Here is a 21,038-nt window from a genome sequence, read left to right on the forward strand (position 1 = left end):
CCTTTCATTTTTTTATAAAGTAGTTTCCTGCTTCCTTCAAAGTCGTTTTGTATTTTTATCTCTTCTTCTGCTCTAATTATATCTTTACTTTCTTTAACTAATATTCTGTAAATCCTCTGAATTGCTTCAATATTATGAATTCCTGAAATTCTTTGAATTCTTTCAATCATCCAAATGCTGGGAATTTCTCGCAATTCTCCGAATTCTGTGAATTTTCTAAATTGAAGGAATTGAGCGATTTAAAAGAATTCAGAATATTTGAAAAATTCAGAAAATTTAGAGAATTCTTGGAATTTCCTGAATACCATAACTATTCTGAATTCAGAAAATTCGAGGAGTTTCGGAAATTCATAGAATTTTGGGAATGCAGAGAATTCTGAAAATCCAAGGAATTTAATGAATTCGGAATATTCAAAGATTTCAGTGAATTCTGAATATTTAAAAAATGTATGATACTCAAAGATTTTAGCCAATTCAGAGAATTTGAGGTACTTCAGAGCTTTTAGGGAATTCAGTTAATCCAGAGGGTTCATAATATTCAAAGATTTCAGGATATTTAAAGAATTTTAAGGAATGTAAGTAATTAAAAATATTCAAGGAATTCAGAAAATTCAAAGAATTTATGTAATTCAGAATATTACAAAACTTCAGAGAAGTCAAGTAATTCAGAGATCTTTAAGAATTTAGAGAATTTCCCATAGTCAAGGTAATCAGGGTATTAAAATAATTCAAGGATTTCAGTTCAAAGAATTTAAGAAATTCAGAACATTTAAAGAATTCAGGCAATTCAGAATATTTAAAGTTTTTAGAGACATTTTTATTGCCTGAAATATAAAAACATTTGTTTTGCAATGTAAATTCAAAAATTCTCAATTTTAAATGTTCTAGAAGATGTTCCCCTTTTCAAGTTTTAAAATGGATTAATTTTCAGTTTGAAATGCTTAGTTATTTTAGTAACACTGTCTAAATTGTTCAATTTAATTTTAAGCTTTTACTCGAGCAATTGTGAACACCCCAGGCTTAAATTTATTATTTAATTAAGTATTCGTTTCAACTATTTGTTCAACCATAAAATAGAATTATTTACAAATGATACAATTTTGGAAGCTGGAAAAATGAAGCGAAACAATGTTTAATGTTTCGGTATGAGATTATTCCATTTCAAATGCTTTTGATTCAAATTTGTTTAATTTTAAACGATTCCAGTTCCCGATAAATTAATGTTCAAAGATTCAAACTCATAACTAATCAAGAAAATTACAAAATTTTTAATTTACAGTTCTTATACTATTAAAATGGAGAAAGTCATACATTCGTTATAATATTCATAATTATTCGGACTTTTTTATATAATAAATTGCTTGAAATTAAAAAATGGTAATCGTAATATATTTAAAAATGTATTTATTTTTACTGAAACCAATATCAGAAGTCAAAAAGCGTAAAGCCTTTTCTTTTTTCCAAGAATTTGAAGTCACAAACATTTTTTTTAAAGATTTTAACTGAAAAAGAAATATAAAGAAACAGCAATTAAAACGTTAAATAAATTTATTTAAAAAATATAAGTCTCCAATTAATAATTTTATTTTGTTTTGCAATTTCAAAGATTTTATATTATTCATAAAGAATTTAATACATTAACCATTAAACAGTATTATTTTATTTTTACACTTATGTGATTCTAAACTTTAAATAATAAAGGAAACTAATTTGAAAAAGAGTGTCAATGAAAGAAAATCATCTCTGCGAACACTTGTAGATTATTATTAATTTCTAATAGATAATGTGGTTCTAATTTTATATTTTCAAAAATTAAATTTTAGAACCTTTTCGCGCTGAATTCGGCCCGGATTCTTTTTCTGATATGATCGACGAATATCCACAAGAATTTCTCAAGGATTTGGCTCGGGATTTAAAAATGCAGGAGTGGAAACGTATTGGTCATGATTTTGAAGTTATCCTTCATGACTGTCCTGAAAATATTAATTGTCGAGCTTGTGGTCCATTCACCTGCAAAGGGTAGATATATTTTGTTTAAATTTAATTTAGAATTTAATTTATAATTTAAAATGTTATTTCTGAGGGCTTGATATTATTTCTTAACTTTATTTTATTTCTAGTGTCTTATTTTTTATTTTAGAGATGATGATTGTATGCAGGAAAACGAGGAGGAGGAGCATTGTAGAACTCAGTGTTGGCCCAAAGATTGGCTTCCGAAAGATGTGCCTTCTGTTCGCGTAATTGGAATTAATTACGAAACGAATCTTTCAATGTGGACACCTTTTTGTCCAATAGAAGGAATGAGGTAAACGATTGAATATCCTAAATAGCTTTATAATACAGTATTTAATTATTTTGTTGAAATTTCTTTTTTTATTTTGTTTGAAATTAATTGTTTTAACTGAAAATTTCGCTATTCTATTTTTGGTTGAAAATTGATGTTTTTAGTTGAAAAATCAAGTATTTTGTTGAAAATTCGTTCTTTTTGATATACAAATTATCCCTCTTGGTGAAAAATGTTCGAAAGTTAATCTTGTTGGTTGACAATTTAATAGTTTGATCGCAATTTTTCTCTCTCTTGACTGAAAACTCTTTCTTAGTTGAAAAGTCGTCTTTTTTGCTGAAAATTATTTTTTTTTCTGAAAATTTAACTACTCCATTTAAAACTTTAACTATTTTTTCAAACATTTTTTTTAAATTAATTTTTTTAAACTGAAAATATAACTGTGTAAGTTGAGTATTCCATCTTCTTTTTTTGTTGTTAAAAATTTGTCTTTTTTGGTAGAAATTAATGTTTTTGGTTGGAAATTAATGTTTTTCACCTAATATTAATGTTTTTGGTTGAAAATCTAATTCTTCTAATTACAGATTAATTATTATTTTAGTTGAAAATGTATTTATTTCAGGTGAAGATTTATCATTTTAGTTTAAAATGCACGATTTTCTTTGATAATTAGTTTTCTTTTGTTTGAAAATTATTTATTTTTTTTACTGAAAATTTATCTTTTCAATATTGTTTCACAATTTACCTTTTTTAATTGAAAATTCGTCTTTTTGGTATAAATTAATCTTCTTGGTTGAAAAATCATCCTTTTGTTTGAAAATTTCACTATTCTAATTAATTCATTATTTTAGTTGAAAATCCATCTTTTTGGTTTAAAATTCAACTATCCCAGATAGAGAATCATCAGCTTAGATAAAAAAGATCAGCTTTGTTAAAAATGATTTCTTTTTATTCAAAATTGAATTATTCCATTTTTAGTTAAAAATTCACTTATTTCATTTAAAATTAATGTAGTTTGTTAAAAAGTAGTTTTTTTCTAGGCAATTAATCATCTTGTTTGATGATTATTATTAAAATGAAAATACTACTTGGTTGAAATTGAAACTCTTGTTAAAAATTTATCTTTTTAGATTAAAATTCATCTATTCTAGTTGAAAATGCATCATTTTAGTTGAAAACTTATCACTTTGGTTGAATATTTTTGTGATTATTTTTGTATAATTTGAAGTGGTTTAAATTGAATTTAATAGAGTAATGACATTAAGTGTACCTTAATGTGCACTAAATTTTAATTATAAGAAGATAAAATATATATATTTTTAACTACTATTCAAATTTATGGACTTTAGAAACAAATTCAAGAAATGGTTAATTATGTTTTAGTATTATTTAATTACTGAATTAACCGACAATGCTAATATATTTGAATATCTTATAATATAATTTTCCAAAGCTTTCTAAATTAAACATATGAATTGAATCCACATGAAAATAGAAGAAAAACATTATTTATAATAAATTTACGAAACTATACATATTACGAGTCAATTATTTTGAAAAATGCGAAATATTTGAATTGCTCGTTACTATTAAAAATTATATATGGAAAAAACTTGAGATACCTGGAAAAAACCTGGAGCTGTCAGGAATGTCTTTGATTAGATTTGACTAGACACCCTGTTCATACTGAAGCAAATAGTTTGAAGTGATGCCAAATTATAATTTTGAAACTTCATTACAGGAGTACAATTAAAGAAAGAAGTGACGAATTCATTAGAAAGTTAAATTTAGCCGGAGTTGGAAAAAGACCTGTCATGTGGGTTTGTCACTCAATGGGTGGATTACTCGCCAAAAAGATGCTAGTTGATGGTACGAAGAATCAAGTTTAAAGAAAGTACAATTTGCGCGAAATTAGAATTAATTTTCGAAACAAACGACTTGACTTATTTGCGATTTCAGAATGGAAGAACGGCGACAAACATAATATTTGCAAAAACACACGAGGAATAATATTCTACAGTACACCACATCGTGGTTCTCGTATTGCTGCTTTAAATCAAACAACGGAAATGCTAATTTGGCCATCCGTTGAAGTTAAGGAACTTCGTGAACGTAATTAAAATTGTTACCTTTTTAAAATTTGTATAATGTTAACATTAATTCAATTTAGTATCTAAATTCGATTAATTGAAATCATAAATTATTTGGAAATTCAATTTGTTTTAGAATCTCCGGAATTGCTGAACTTACACGACAACTTCCTGAAGATGCTGGATAGGTTTCCAATGGACGTCGTAAGTTTTAGTGAAACAAAATCTACACTCGTCACGGCTTTAAAATTTCGACTTCAGTTCGTCAATCCAGAATCTGCAGGTAAAATGGCTCATTTTACAAATGAGAAGGACTCAGTGATTTATTATTAACAAATATTATTACCGTTGAATTTATCCATCTAATTCCATTTTACGATTCCTTTTTTTTCAGATCCTGGAGTTGGTGAATTTTTTGAGATACCTCAAGATCATCTTTCGATATGTAAACCAGCAAATAGGCAATCGTTTTTATACCAAAAAGTATTAAGTATCGTTAGGCGACATATTGGCGCTTCGGCTCACAAATCGAAAATACTGAAAGACTATTTTACGATGTCGAATAAAGTTCCGTAAGCGAAGTCTTTAAGGTATTATTCAATTTTTTTCATCCCTTTATTATTAATGTTATTGTTTTTATTTCATTATAATTTAATTTTTGAAGTTCAAAAATAGCTTTAGATTCTGGAATGACCAAACTTTACCAAACTAAGTTTTTAAAGAAAGAATAAATTTCGTTACTTGTGACGGGGGGGGGGGGGCATTGCCAGCCAATGAAAGCGTTACGATCTTACATAATGTTTCATATGTTTTTCATAATACATTTGAACAAAGTTTGCGAAAAATAACCCTACAACGATAAATGAAAATCACTTCGCCTTCCTTCCTCTTTTTTTTAAAGAGAATTCCTCCTTTTCCCCTGTTTTCAAGAAACTGTTCTGTTTTCCCATTTTTTATCTTTCCACCTAAATGCGAACTGAATTCATAGAACTCAGTAAGAAAATCCAACTATTTTTGATCAAAATTTATTTTTTGGTTGTCGAAAATTCTATTATTAAATATGTATATTTGTAATATGTAATTGAAATTTTAACTATTCTTTTTTTAATTCGTATAATTTATGTTTGAGAATTATTTTCAACTCTTAATTTAATTATTTCATTTTTTATTTAGAATTCAAGTATTTGGTTGAAAATTTATATATTTTACTGAAAATTAATTATTTTATTGAAACTGCATCTTCTTTGTTAAAAATTAACTTTTTCGGTTAAAAAATCATCTTTTTGGTTGAAAGTTCAACTACTTCATTGAAAATTTAATTTGTAGGTAAAAAATAAAATATTTGGTTGAAAATTTATCCCTTTTAGATGCTAATCTAAGTATTTGGTTGAATATTTTTCCTTTTTAATTGAAGATTCAAGTATTTGGTAGAAATTCATGTATTTTAGTGAAAATTCGTCTTCTTTGTTAGAAAATTGTTCATCTTGGTTAAAAAATCATATTTTCGGTGGAAAATTCTAATGCTTTCTTGAAAATATATTCTTTTTAGATGAAGATTGAAGTATTTGGTTGAACTCTTTTTTTGAAAATTAATTTTTTTTTTGAAGATTCATAATTTTAGTTGAAAATTATCTAAAACTTTGTTTGGAAACTTAATTATTTTGTTAAAAATCGTTTTTTATTATTGTTGAGAAATAATTTTTTTAACTAAAAGTATAATTATTCGATTTTTTGTTGAAAATTAATGTATTTTGTTAGAAATTCGTCTTTTTGGTAGATAGAAAATTTCTTGATAGAAAATTCATCCTTTTTGGTCGAAAATTAACTTTTTACTTAACAATACGACTATTTTGTAGAAAATTAGAATATTTGGTTTGATATTAACTTTTCTGTTGAAAAATCATATTTTTGACTGAAAATGTAACTACTGTTGTAGAAAGTTCAACTATTTCGTTGACAAATCATATTTATAATATGAACATTACTTTTCGTAGATAATTCATTTTTTTGTTCTAAAAATGGAACAATTTTTTTGAAAATACATATATTTTGTTGAAAATTCGTTGTTTTTTTATCGAAAATTAATATTGTTTGTTACAATTTTATTTTGATAGTTGAAGATTAAAGTATTTTGTTAAAAAAAAGTAGTTTTTTGTGTTCAGTTCAACTGGTTGAATTTTCTTTTTGAAAATTCATCATTTCCAGTCTAAAAGCAGTTTTCAATTTAAAGCATTAGACTTTTTAGCTTGCAAACATAACTCTTTTGTTGAAAATTCGTCTTTTTGGGTAGAAAATTAACGTTCTTTGTTGAAAATTCCCTTTTTTGTTGTTGAAAAGTACTTTTTTAACTGTAAATTTAAGTATTCCCTTTTTGGGTGAAAATTGATATTTTCTAGTAATAATTTCCACTACAGTGAAACCCTTTAATAGACCTCCATTCTATAGCCCTTCCGAGAATTGACGCCACGCTGCAGATAGGTGTAACAGGCGCTACGCGGGGTTCGCGGGGTCAGCGGTTGCCACTCAGGCGAATACTCAGGCGTGAACAAACAATAGCGTAGCGGGCTATAATGAGTTAGTTCCCACCCACGGTCAGCCCCAAACTCGGCGTTATAGAAGAGTTTCACTGTATTTGGTTAAAATTCATGCATTTTGTTGAAAATTTGTTGTTTTTTTAAAAAGAAAATTAATTTTTATGGTTGAAAATTCATCCTTTTTGGTTATTATTTATTTTTTATTATATTAAGTTATTATATTATTATATTTTGATATTATATCCTTAATGAAAGTTGGTCCTTTTCATTAGAAAATTAATTTTTATGGTTAAAATTCATCATTTTTGGTTACAAATGCAACGTCAAAATCGGTCGGGTGGAGGTTAAAAATAGCACAAAATTGGTGACGTAGTTTATGGAAAGCCCCTTACTTATAGCGTATTCGTTTATCCTGCACTGGGGTACTCCAAGAGCACTCCGGCTGCTCCATCTTACTTCTTCTTACTTCTTCCTTCTTCTCCGATCTGCTTCTGTGCAGGTCGGAATGCACCAATACAGGATAACCGAATTCGCTATTAGATTAATTACAAGATTAATCAAGTTTCTAAAGGGAGTTTCAAATGAGAGAGTGCGTCTTTTAAAAAGACATTATTTATTAGTTCCAAATCAAAAGTTCGTATCATAGTCAGGATGATGATGGCGCGATAAATTAGAAGTACTGTCATATCCTCCATATTTACTGCTCGTGTGTGACGGGTTGTAATAATACCCATTCCATTCGGATCGCCAACTGTCGTACATATTGTATTTTTTGCCCTCGTGCATGGATCCGTCCATTAAAACCTGAAACGTCGAGTGAATTCCAAATAAGTGGAGGCAAAATCTCGAGAGGAATTTCAAGTTTTAAACAAAACTACATGAAAGTAAAAAGAAAGGAGAGTTTGGAATTTTTCGTAATGCTCAGGTGTTGAAAGTAAAGTATGTACCTTGTTAGAGTTTGACTCAAAGGATTTATCGTAGGATTTATCATTCCACGCTGAGCTTGGGTCGTTCCACATTGTGTGAATGTCCGCTTTTGGATAATCGCTCGATCTTTGCACGGGCGGAGCGTGAGTTGCATGAATTACATTTTTCGTCGTCTCTTCATCGTACATAGCCATCATCGAAGGCTTTAACTTCGCCACGCTTTGACGATTTGCAAGCTGAAAATATCATTTTAAATATATATTTCTTTCAGGAATCAATTCGCTCAGAAAAAAATTTGCATTTTCTTAAATGAATTTATAACTCTTAGATGTCTCAATTTATAATAAGCCTCGATAACTTCATTAATAAATAAAAATTGAAAAAATTGAAATGAGGGTTAATTACCACAGAGACTCCAAACACGATTATGAAGAGTAAACCTCCAATTCCAATGACTATTACAGCAATTGCCCATTGTGGGATCAGTCTATCTTCGTTACCAGTCAGTGCTGGTGTCGTCGCTTTCGGTATCACTGAAAAATGTAATTTAAAATAATTTACAGGATTTCTAGCGAAATTTCGTTTTCAAATTCCCGGATTTCTCGGATAAAATTAACACTTTTGCCGGGTTTTTCTTGTGATATATGTGTTTCAATTTCGCACCTCATTACTAGTTAAAAAAATACTAAAAGATACTAGAAAGGTTTACAAAGTTGATAGGAAAGTTAAAAGGAACATTTTTAAATTTAAAGATTTTAAAATTACGCATTGTAAACTGAATAATTTCATAATTGAAAAGTTAACAATTGAACAAAACTTTTAAAAAATTGAAATCAGAGTAATTTGAATTTGCATTTATATCAAGTAATATGAAGTTCAAAATATTTAAAATAATGATTAAATCATTTTTTCTTTAAAAAAATGTGTGAAATTCCCGGTCAAAAAGGATCGGCTAGATTGTACTAAGAGAACTAATTTATGATAAGTTTGAAAGAAAATACCTTTAAAATAAAACGACATTTATTATTTCTAAACTAAAATTTAAAACAAGGTAGAATTAAAGATTAAAGACATGTGAGATATAAGAATTGTGCAATATTTCTGAAAGAATGGTAAAAATATTTCAACCAAGTATTATACACTAAACGCAGAAATGTTATCTCTCTTACCCTGCTTGGATCAAAACAATTACAAATTCGTTTTATTATCAAAATTAGAAGATTCTTTCTTTGAATCGTGACAAAAATGTTTCATATGAAATATTTGCTTTTCACAATAATGACCAATCAAAACGACGTATACAAAAAAATATAACAAATTTTTTTTAATTAATTGGAAAAACGTTCACTATATATGCATTTTTATAAAAACACATTTTTAGAAGAAAAAATTATTTAATCATTTTATGAATGCAAATTTAAATAACTTTGATTTAAACTTTTTAAAAAAGTTTTGTTCAATTTTTAACTTTTTTAATTATGAAATTTTTCAGATTATAATGCGTAATTCTAAAATCTTTAAGTTTAACAATTTTCCTTTTTTAAGTCTTCTAAATCTGTGTAGAACTAGATAATTTACAGATTAAAACTTTAAAAAATTGAACTATTTCAATTTGAAAACCTTAGTAGTTAAACAAATGTAAACGTCCAATTGAAACTTTACCAAATATTTTAAATATTAAAATAATTTCAAATTAACATACATAATTAAGCGAAAATAAAATTCAATTCATTTACAAAACCTATTTTCAAATATTGTTTCAGTCTAATATATTTCATTTTTAACCCATTGCAAATAGAAATTTTTTAATTGAAAAAAGATTGTTTTCTTCAATATTTAACAATATTTGTGTGTTTATTTAAAATCAGTAATTATAAATCAAACATTAGATACTAAAAATTTTGAAACTGAATTGTTACAAATAGAAAGCCTTGAATGGTTGAAAATTCAGGTTGTTAAATTTAAACTATGAAGAGTAGCATTTTTAAATCGCAAATCAAATTTTAGAAGGACTTCAAAATTATGTGATGTTAAATATTTAAAAATGTATTGATTAATTCTTGAATTTAAAGTATTGAAAATGATAACGTGGAACGAATCAATTTCAAATTAGGCAGGTTCTGCACACGAAGTGGTACAATCTTTCGGGGATGAAATATGTTGGTTGTAGAGGAAATTAGGCGATACATATTTGTCCAATTTGCGAAAAAAAATGTCTGATGTTATGCGTATTTGAATTTTGTGCTTAGTTTCCCAAAAAAACTCCTATTTTTTTAATCCTTTATAACTTTTGATCTAATTGAGGCATTTATCGTTTTCTTTTTGACTTTTGTACCATTTATTACCTTCCTTTGAATTCCATCGAACACAATTATATTTTTTGCCAATTTCTTCTTGAATCTACATTTTTATAAGGAAGAGTTATTGTGAATTATATGCGGACTGAATAAATTTTGTGGCCACAAGATTTTTTTTCATATAATAATATTTTCTAATTTTGTGTGCAAACAAGTGTGGGACTTCCGAGAAAATATTTTGTTCATGTTTTCCAAATTTGAAGGAAAAAATTAAAAAGATTTCTGAAAAACCCCACCTTATTTATTCATCCCAAAGTTTTTGAAAATCGTCTCCTAATAAAAGAAAGGCATGCTATCAGCTTTATGCGGGCTATGCCATTTTTGAGAAGGAAGAATTTGTTTCCTTAAAAATATAATTTTTGTTGTAAACGACTCAACATATCGCAAAAGAGCAAGTCGCATTTTTCATAGGACTTTTTTATACATGGAAACTTTTGTCACAACATTTTTTCGTATCTGCCATCGCTTGTGAGAAAAATTAAATATTTCGATTTTATGAAAAAAAATTCTCCTGACCACAAAAGTTTTTTATTCCACATAAAACTTCCAAGATGTATTCCTTATGAATGTGCATATTCAACCAAAAATGTTTAAAAAATACAATTGCAGGTTTTTTGAGAAAATCTACTTTTAATATATTCACAAAAACCGCCGGTATTTTGTTAATTTAGAACATTTTTTCAATTTCTTCAATGGATTTAAAAAGAAGTCAATAAACGCTATCAAAATCAAAAAGAAAACGATAAACATATCAAGAAGGTCAAAAGTTACAGAGATTTAAATACAATTTTTTTGACAAATAAAGCACAAAATTCAAATACGCATAACTTCGCATAAATTTCCTCTTTTTTTGCAAGTCGGGAAAACACGTATCACCTAATTTCCTCCGAAAAACAACATATTTCGTCCTAAAGAGATTATGCAACTTCAAGTGTAGAACCTGCCTGATTTGAAATGGAATAAATCCGTGGATTTATATTTTTAACCAGAAATCTTACAACTGTTCAATTTATAGTTGCTTAATTGAATAATGTTGAGAGCTTCCATTTTATACGTGTAACTATGCAGCGTTTGCATTTAAAAATGGTTAAGCTTCAATTTTAAAATTCAAACGATTCAAATTCAAAACTCAGGGATATAAGTGATCAGAAATTTACTAGAAAAAATGAAAAAAAAAGTTTTCCCAAATGCTTTGTTTATAAATAACAGACATATCGACAAAACAATAGCAGAAATAAGGCAGAAAAAAAGCACAAGAAACTTCTCTGAGTTTGACTTTTATGCTGGCGTTAGTGACAAATCTATTGACTGCGGTATGTTTTGATTAGTAAATATTAAAGATTTTCTCACGAATCTGCTCACGAATTCCCGGCATTTTCCCGTCTTTCAATGTACATAAAATTTTCCAGATATCCCAGATTTCTAGGGTCACTAAACGCCTTGGATTAATTATTACAATAGCAAATATGTGTGTAATTTTCTCGGGGGGGAAATTAAGCATTCTTACCGACAAAGTCAGTGAACTTTGGATCAATGGTAAAATCTCCCATTTTCAATGGGCCCTTAGTCTTTGTTTCGTTCCACCGATTATTATTGTGGGTCCTCAGAGAATCGTGGAATATAACTTTCAGTTGCTGCGTATTGACACTTTCGTGTAGATTATTGAGCTCCACGAAATAATCGACGAGTATACTTCCCTGGCTAAAGTAGTAAAAATCGGGAATATTAGGGGGTGCAATTTCTGTTTAAATACATTGAAGTAATAAGTGATGATATTTAATATTTAAAATTTAATAGTAATACCTGAATGCATCGATTCGCACATTCTGGAACCACTTTCTAAAAACAGCAGATTTCGAAAATATGGTGTTCATCTGGAAAGAGATACATTTTTAAAAAATAAATTAAGATTAAGAATATTTAAAATTATTAAATTTAAAATACCATTTCAAATAGGTCAATTTTGACCTCTCTGAATTCAAGTTGCTCAATTAAAAAATGTAAGTAATTTATAATTATTAATTTATACCGATTTATAACAATTTTAAATTGAGGAACTTTAAACATCGGCGTATTTTTAAGTTTTTCAACATTTTCGACTTGTAAGTTTTAGAATTTTCAAACACTTGAGAGTATGCAATTCTTCATTTTAGTAAGCATAGATTTTTAAATCATGCAAATTTAAATAGCCTAATTGTTAAACTTTAATTTTTAAGCCTTCCGGATATCACTTGTCCGACCTTCAGCTACTGATTTTTATATTGAACTTTTTAAAAGGCTTTCAACGCTTTTAATTTTGCATATTTTTCAGTAAAACTTGCTCCTAAATATTTAGTTTTTCAATTGTTCAATTAAAAATATTTTTAATGATCCACTCTTTATTTCTGAAAGATTGCTGGTTCACACTGTTTAATTTTCGATGTGAAAATTTAAATTTGTTACCAAATTTAAATATGCAACCATTTCTACAGAGAAATTCGAAGCTAGATATAATCTTTAAATCTAGTGTAGAAGTCTTCAATGCAATTTTTGAAATCTTTGGAGTCTTTGTGAAATATTTCAAATCTTTGTCAAATCTAGGTGAAGTCATTCAAATCTTTGTTAAATCTTTAAAATCCGGGAAATATTTGAAATTTTTTGAAATCTTCGTGAAATCGTATTGAAATGTTTGAAATGTATTTTATTTTGGGTCGAAATGTATTCTTACATGAATAACAATAGTGTACATCAATATCAAAATTGCATTGTTTTGAAATTTATAATTACTTGTTGAATTTTGTGAAAGTAATACAATTCTAGGGAAAACTTGATTTCTAGTAGCATAATTTTTGTGATTCTCCACCATTTTCAACTTTTATTTTTACATACAATAAAAAATTACAAAAATAATTCTACTAAAAAATATGTACAAGTTTTTACTAATTCGGGTTCTTTCTCAACATTTTACAAGTAATTGCAAAGTTTTACAAAAAATTACAATTCTCAAATTATATTTTTAATTCTCTGTAATGTTTTTAAAATATTTTAAGTCTTTGAAATCTTTTAAATGTTTTTAATTCTTCTGAAATCTGTTGAAATTATTGTAAAATCTTTTAAATTTTTGTGAAACCTAGTGAAATTTTTGTAACCGTTTTGAAATATTTGCGAAATCTCTTGAAATTTCTTAACTCTTTACGAAATCTTTTGTAATCCTTGAAATCTTTGTTAAATCTTCGTGAAAAATTTTAAAACTTTTCTTTAAAACTTGTGTGCAATCTGTTAAATCTTTCTAAAATCATTTAAATCTCTGTGGATTCTATTACAATTTTTCTGAAATCTTTTAAATTTTTGTGGAATTTTTTTACATCTTTGAAAAATTTTTTATTTTGTTAAATCTTAGAAACCTTTTGATATGATCTGAAATCTTTGGAAAATTAGAAAATTTTGAAATATTTCTGAAATCGTTTTAATCTCTGTGAAATCTTTTTAAATCTTTGAAATTATTCTTAAATCTTTGAGAAAAATTTGTGAAATCTTTTGAAATCTTTGAAATTTTTGTGGAATCTTTCAAAATCTCTAAGAAAGTTACGTGAAATCTTTGTAAAATTGTTTAAAATGATTAAAATCTTTGCGCAAAATATTTTGGAAATCGTTTGAAATTTGTTTAATCGTTCAAATCTGCGTGAAATACTTTTATATCTTTCTGAAATCTTTGTAAACCACTTTAAAATGACTAAAATCTTTGGGCGAAATCTTATAGAAATTGTTAGGTGTAATCGTTGAAATTTTTTTATGTCTTTCTGAAATCTTTGAGGAACTTTTGTGAAATGTTTTGAAATCTTTGAAACGTTCGTGGAATCTTTTGAAATCTTTAAGAAACATTTGTGATATTTTAAAAATCTTTGTTAAAAGCTTTTGAAATTTGTGAAACCTTTGAGAAACTTTTCTGAAATTTTTGAAAAGTTTCTAAAATCTATGTGAAATTTTTTGAAATTGCTTGAAAGTGAAATCTTTGTGAAATAATTTAAATCTATGTGTCATATTTTTAAGTCTTTCTGAAATTTTTTAAACTTTTATGAATTCTTCTGATTCTTTGCATCATTTTTCGAAATTCTTTGAAACCCTTTAAATCGTTGTGAAATCTTTTTAAAATTTCGGAAATCTTTGAAATTTTGGAAAATCTTAACATTTTTTGTAACATTTTTGAAATCTTTTAACTCTTTGTGAAATCCTTGAAATCTGTTGTATACTCAAGTCGTGACCACTCGACTTTTAAATAGACAACCCGTCGACGAATTTCAAATCGTAATTTCCACCTGTAAAATACAATCTGAGAATACCCCATACACAAAACAATTCCTGATTTAAACTTGAGTCTTATTTGTACGTAGAAATAATTGCAAACAGAAACACTAAAGAATGAAACCACTAAAAAAAACAAGACCACAGCAAATGCTTACCTCTCTTTCGACCTTGTTCGCAAGGTCCTGCCATTCTCGAGTATTTCTATCAAGCAACTCTGGCACCCAAGTTGCATTATCAATTATGCGGATGGTTCCCGCAACCTCACACTCATCTTCGCACATTCCTGGGGTTGTGGGCCTGGGAGTCGTTGTCGTTGTGGTAGTTGTAGAAGTAGTTGTAACAGTACTCGTTGTGGGAAACGCAGATGCATTAAAGGAAGAAGCAGTGGCAGTTCGAGCAGCTTCCAAAAGTTTCTCTATAGAAATCGGAGTCGTTGAGGAGGTGGGCCACCCGGTAAATTCAGTGGTAGCTCTGGAATTTAAAAATTAATTATACCTAAACAATCAACCACTCTTAGGTAATACAAATTATCATTGAATTACCTAGTGGGCCATCCTTTCTGAATCTTGGGTGCGGCAGCAAAAGCTCCTTCTCCTCCACCTCGAGGAGGAGGTGTTGTTATCTTAGCACTTGGTTTTCTACCTCCAGGTCTACTTGGGAAGACAAGTTTGATCCCTGCAGATTTCGGTGTTACCGGACTTGGCGTTACCTTCAAAATTTCAATCTTAGTTCCAACTTCTTGTGTTATCTTATTATTTGCATTCTTCAGATTAAAATCTTTTGGTAGAAATGCGGATAGATCCACTTCTGATTTAGCAATCAAATCGTCAACTAATTTATCTGCTGGAATATCGCTATTCGTTCCTGTGGAGTTTCTGCTCTTTTGCTGAAAAGGTTTCCTGTCGGCGGTTTGCTGAGTATCTTGGGTTTCGGTAGAATTCTTCTTTTGCTTGAAATTTTTAGGGAGGAAGGATGATACGTCAACTTCAGATTTGACGAAGAGATCTTGTAGCAGTGGAGGAATCGCTGCGTTCGTTTTCGAAATTTCGGGAGCTTTTTCTGTAGATGAAGTACTGGGTTGTAAAGATTCAGAAGAGAGATTGAAACTGGGAAGCAGAAACGCAGTGATGTTGACTTTTGATTTGGCGAGGATTTCTGTGAGGAGAGACTTCTCTGTCACTTCAGCGGCGTCTTCTTTTTTCAGTCTGTAACCTGGAGGAAAATTGTTTTTTTTTGTTGGTTAATTTACGAGGGGTTGATCACTTTTGAAATCTGGCGCACAAGGATCCGTAAAATCTTTGAAATCTCTGTAAAATCTTTTTAAACCTTTCTGACATCTTTAAGAAACTTCTGTAAGACTTCTGAAATTTTGTGAAATGGTTAAAATCTTTGGGAAATCGTTCGAAATTTGTGAATTCATTAAATTCTTAGTGAAATATTTTACAATCTTTCTAAAATTTTTGAAAACAATTTGAGAAATCTTTTGTAATCTTAGAAATTTCTGTGAAATTTTTCGAAATCTCTGAGAAACTTTTGCAAAAATGTTGAAAAGTTTGAAATATTTCTGAAATCTGTTGGAATTAACAAGAACTAAAAATCTTTCTCAAATCTTTTTAAATCTTCTGAACTCGTTTGAAAATTGTGAAATATTTGTGAAATCATTGAAATCTCTGTGAAATTTTTGAACATATTTTTAAATCTATGAGAAACTTTTGTGAATCTTTTGAAATTGTTGTGATTTTTAAAATCCCTTAATTATTTTGAGATTTGTAAAATCTTGGAAATCTTACTGAAAGCTATGCGAAGTCTTTTAAAAATTGTTTGAAATTTGTGAAATCTCTCTGAAAGCGTTTAAAATCTTTTAAATAGTTTAGAATTTGTTGAGAAACTTTTGTGAAATCTTTTAAATGTCCTTGAAAACTATGAGAAACTTTTATGAATAATTTGAAATCTTTTTAAATTAGTGAAATCTTATCAATCCTTTTCAAATCTTTTGAAATCTTCTGAAATAGTTTGAAATTTGTGAATTTCTAAGAAATCATTGAAATCTGTGAATTTTTTGAAAATATTTTTAAATCTATGAGGAACTTTGGTAAAGTCTTTTGATATTTTTATGTTTTTTGAAATCCTTGAATTATTTTGAGATTAGTAAAATCCTAGAATTCTTTGTAAAGTATTTTAAACATTGTTTGAAAGTTGTGAAATCTCTCTGAAATCTTTTTAAATATTTTAAGTCTTTCTGAACTTAATAAAATTGTTTTTGTAAAATCCTTTAAAATTTATTTGAAATCTTAGAGAAACTTTTGTGAAAAAGTGATTGAAATCCTTGAATTAGTTTGAGATTTGTATAGTGTGAGAAATTTTTCTGAAATCTTTGTCAAGTCTTTAAAAATTATTTAGAATTTGCGAAATATGTAAGAAATCATTGCAATCTCTGTTAAATCTTAGAAAATATTCCTAAATCTTTGAGAACATTTTGTGGAGTCTTTTGAAATCATTTGTGATTTTTTAAATCTATGAATTATTTTGAAATTTCTCAAATCTTAGAAATATTTCTCAATTCTTTGTGAAATCTTTTCAAATGTTTTTAATGTTTATGAAATTATTGAGAAACTTTTGTGAAATATTTGAAATATTTGTAAAATCTTTTGAAATATTCTGAAATCGATGAAAATGGTCAAATTATTAAAATCTCTATGGAATCTTTGAGATTATTCTTAAATGTATGAGAAGCTTTTGTAAATCTTTTGAAATCTTTGAGAAACTTTTGTGAAGTGTTTGGCATCTTTTTGAAATTATTATGAAGTCTTTTGAAATTATTTTTTTTTAATCCTTGAATTATTTTGGGATTTGTAAAATCTTAGAAATCTTTCTGAATTGTTTGTGAAATTTTTTCAAATGTTTTTACTGTTTCTGAAATTATTGAGAAACTTTTGTAAAATCTTTGAAATTTCTTTGAAATCTTAGAGAAACTTTTGTGAAATATTTGAAATGTTTGTCAAATCTTTTGAAATTAGTAAAATCTGTTGAAATATTCTGAAATCGTTTGAAAAATTCGAAATGATTGACATCTCTGTGGAATCTTTGAAATTATTTTTAAATCTATGAGAAACTTTTGTGAAATGTTTGGCATCTTTCTGAAATTATTATAAAGTCTTTTGAAATTGTTTGAGATTTTTTAAATCCTTGAATTATTTTGAGATTTGTAAAATGTTAGAAATCTTTCTGAAATCTTTTTGAGATCTTTAAAAATTGTTTGAAATTTGTGAAATATTTAAGAAATCATTGCAATCTCTTTTAAAATTTGCGTGAAATTTTCTTAAATGATCTAAAATCGTTTTAAGTTTTTGTAATCTGTATGAAATCATTGAAATATCAGTGAAAACTTTTTCAATCTTTTAAATGTTTCTGAAATCTTCGAGAAACTTATGTGAAATATTTTTAAAATCCTTGAAATTGTTTGAAATCATTAAAATCTTGATAAATTTGTGTAGAAATTTTTGAAATCTGTATGAAGCCGTCGAACTCTTTGTAAGATCATTGAAATGTTTTGAAATTTTTATGAAAAATTTTGACAACTTTCTGAAATCTTTAAAACCCTGATGAAATCTTTGCTATATCTTGCAAATCTTTTAATATCTTGGAATCTGATGTACACAGAAAAATAAAGTGGTCATCCCCTCGTTATTTGTTCTTTAACCCTTTCAGCTTACACTGGGTAAATAACACCCGGATTTTGTAAAAATACTTATAGTATGTGTTGAATTCATCTCATTAACTATACAATATTAATTTTTTCTGAGACTTTTAGCTACAGTTAAAAGAAAATGATCCGGATACGTTAATTTGATCCAGAGATACTAAAGTGTAGGCTGTGAGGGTTAAATGAAAAACAAGAAAGAAAGTGGGAAATTTTACAATACCTGGTGGTAAAAAGGCGCTGATATCTTCAATAATAACGGCACTCTTAGCAGTAGTAGTGCTAGTAGTTCTAGTAGTAGTTGCTTCAGTAGCAACTGGAGTTGAAGCAGTAGTGCTCTTCGCAAACTGCCTTCTCAAACTACTCCTCGGATAATTTTTGGGCAGCAATCCTTCCAAATCATCCAATGTGGTCTGCAGTCTAAACCTTTTAGTGCTTCCCTTCTCCGTAGTCGACTTTTGAGTTGTGGTGGTTACAGTAGTAGCAGCAGTCGTAGTCGTACTCGTCGTACTAGTCCTCCTATCACTGTATCTTCTAGGAACAAACTTCCCCGGAGGTTTAATAGTAGTCGTATACCTCTTCTGACTCGACCTATCTCCCTCAGGGGGACCATCAACCTGGAGTGTATTTCCAGCAGTCCTAAATCCTCCAGCTAAAAACCCGTTGGATAACTCGGACTGGACTCTGTCAAGTTTATCAATAATGCTCTCTGTAGACTCCGAAGAAGAGATTTTCTTGCTCGTGACCTCCTCGTTATTCTGATCGAGTTGCTCGACCCGATCGATTACTGGGAAAGGAAGGAAACGAGCTCCAGAAATACTGCGACTAGTTTGGACGGAAGCTAGAATTCTAGAAGAATCTTCTGTGGTAACTTGGCTCAAATCCTCGGGCGCTTCAGAAGAGGAAGTTCGAATTTGAAATGAGGATTGTTTTGAGCTAGGAGAGGTTGGCGGAGCAGAAATCTGCTCTGTGGTCAATGGCGATGAAGTGACTGGCACTGAAATGGTACCATTTACTACACTTTTCGTCGTCACTACGGAGACGACTGCTTCTCCGATCAAAATTGACCTGGAGGATGATTCTTCTTGAGGAGATGCTTCGGCGAAACTCTCCTCACTTGCTTCCATCGAGGAACCGTCTTCAGGGGTCTCAGAATCAGTTTCGGATTGTTCTGAATCTTCATAATTCTTATCTTCTTCTTGAGTCTCGAGAGACTTTAAAACTTTAGAAGAGTTTGAATTATTGGCAGGTTTCAATTCAGAGGGTTGCCTTAATTCTGAGGAAGACTTTGAAGACTTTGAAGACGTTAGAGAAAACTCAGTAGACTTTGACTTAGTCTCAGAAAATGTTTCTTCTTTTAAAAGTTTTGACACGTTCTTAGAAGGAGTTGATTTGATTTCTACACTTACGGACTCTACGTCTTCTTTTGCTGAATCTTCTTCTGATTTACCTTCGCCTACTTCTGGGAGCTGAAGTTTTTTCTCGTTGCTAATCACTGAGGGGTCGGGATAGTCGACGTTCGCTGGAAAATAAAAAATTTATTAGTCAGAAGATGATATCTATATAAATAGAAGTGTAATAATAGAACCATAACAATAGGGTCGTCTATTTTTATAGAATTTTTATTAATTTCAAAGTGTCGTAGCATATTCGCGATGCAAAACTGGTTTGTAGATGCTAAAAATAATACAAACGTGTTTAATAATTTGATTCAGTAATTAAAAGGATGGTACAACTCTTTTCACTGTGAAATTTTAAAATATTTTTTTATTTCTATAATAGAATGTCTGATTATTTTTCGAGAAAATCTCGACTTTGTCTAAAAATGATCAACGTGCATCACTTATTTAAAAGGATTTTGAAGATTTTAAAATATTTCAAAAAAAGTAACGAGACTTCAAAGGATTTCAAGAGATGCCAAAGTATTTTCGTGAATTTTTAAGGATTTTTCAAAAAGGTTTCATAAGATTTCTCGCGATTTCATAATATTTGCAAAAATTTTCAAGGATGTTAACAGATTTTAAGGGGTTTACATGATCTCGCGAGATTAAATGGATTTTAAGATATTTTAAAACATTTCAAAGTATATCGACGGATATTAGAGCATTTCTTAAGATTTGGAGGGATTTCACAATATTAGAAAGATTTCACTGAAGTTCCAGAATTTTAAACGGATTTTGGGGTTTTTAGGCATTTCTACGTGTCTTAAAGGATTGTAATGGATTTTAAATGATTTAAAATGATTTCAAGAAGTTAAAAAAATGCCTAGTAAAATTTTAGAAAAAATATCATTTTTTTCAAGGGTTTTTTAAGAAGATTGTAAGCTTAATCAGGTTTAGAGAGAAGTCAAAGGATTTAGACGAATTTTTAGGATTTTAGGAGATTAAGATTGATTTTGGCGGATTACAAAAGATCGAACGGGATTTGCAGAGATTTTGAAAGAAATCACGGGGGTTTGGAAGATTTTAAAGGAATTCAAGAGATACTGAAGTATTTTAAAAAATTTTCAAGGACATGAGATTATAATTAAGGTTTAAAGATTTGAAGAAATTTAAAGAAATTTAATATGATTTTACGGCCTTTCAAACAATTTGCAAAGAAGTCAAATGGTTTTAACAGACTTTTAGAAGATTTTAATGAATTTAAAGATTTTAACGAATTTTCATGGCTTTTAAAAGATTTTAAGGGATTTCAAGTTATTGAATGATACGGATTTTTAAGATTTCAATGAATTTTAAAAGTATTTAAAATATTTCAAGGAACCTCGTAATATTTCGAAATATGTCACGGAATTTCAAGCATTTTAACTGGGGTTCAAAGATTCGAGGAGATTCGCATGGATTTTAAACGATTATAAGGGAT

The 21,038-nt window shown here is 28.5% G+C and overlaps 2 protein-coding genes across 5 annotated transcripts in view; one reads left to right on the plus strand and one right to left on the minus strand.

The window, feature by feature from the left end:
- The window catches only part of LOC117175992 (protein SERAC1), a 12,921-nt gene extending 7,966 nt beyond the window's left edge, over nt 1–4,955 (plus strand). For both annotated transcript variants that reach the window (XM_033365914.1, XM_033365915.1), the window contains 6 exons: nt 1,824–2,019; nt 2,141–2,305; nt 4,026–4,153; nt 4,244–4,396; nt 4,511–4,657; nt 4,769–4,955. In XM_033365914.1, coding sequence (XP_033221805.1) covers nt 1,824–2,019; nt 2,141–2,305; nt 4,026–4,153; nt 4,244–4,396; nt 4,511–4,657; nt 4,769–4,950 — 971 coding nt within the window. In that variant the 3' untranslated portion in view covers nt 4,951–4,955. The remainder of the gene's footprint in view (nt 1–1,823; nt 2,020–2,140; nt 2,306–4,025; nt 4,154–4,243; nt 4,397–4,510; nt 4,658–4,768) is intronic.
- Nucleotides 4,956–7,504: 2,549 nt separating this feature from the next.
- LOC117175991 (flocculation protein FLO11) overlaps nt 7,505–21,038 on the minus strand; it is a 47,409-nt gene continuing 33,875 nt past the window's right edge. The window contains exons 3-10 of one of the 3 annotated variants that reach the window (XM_033365913.1): nt 18,400–19,698; nt 15,019–15,667; nt 14,632–14,947; nt 11,996–12,066; nt 11,700–11,893; nt 8,241–8,368; nt 7,856–8,071; nt 7,505–7,712 (exon numbers count right to left, since the gene is read on the minus strand). In XM_033365913.1, coding sequence (XP_033221804.1) covers nt 7,536–7,712; nt 7,856–8,071; nt 8,241–8,368; nt 11,700–11,893; nt 11,996–12,066; nt 14,632–14,947; nt 15,019–15,667; nt 18,400–19,698 — 3,050 coding nt within the window. In that variant the 3' untranslated portion in view covers nt 7,505–7,535. Of the gene's footprint in view, nt 7,713–7,855; nt 8,072–8,240; nt 8,369–11,699; nt 11,894–11,995; nt 12,067–14,631; nt 14,948–15,018; nt 15,689–18,399; nt 19,699–21,038 lie in introns of all 3 variants that reach the window. The other 2 variants (XM_033365912.1, XM_033365911.1) reach the window with 2 other exon arrangements.

Source organism: Belonocnema kinseyi, chromosome 7 (assembly GCF_010883055.1).
Source record: "Belonocnema kinseyi isolate 2016_QV_RU_SX_M_011 chromosome 7, B_treatae_v1, whole genome shotgun sequence".
In the NCBI taxonomy this organism is placed as follows: Eukaryota; Metazoa; Arthropoda; class Insecta; order Hymenoptera; family Cynipidae; genus Belonocnema; species Belonocnema kinseyi.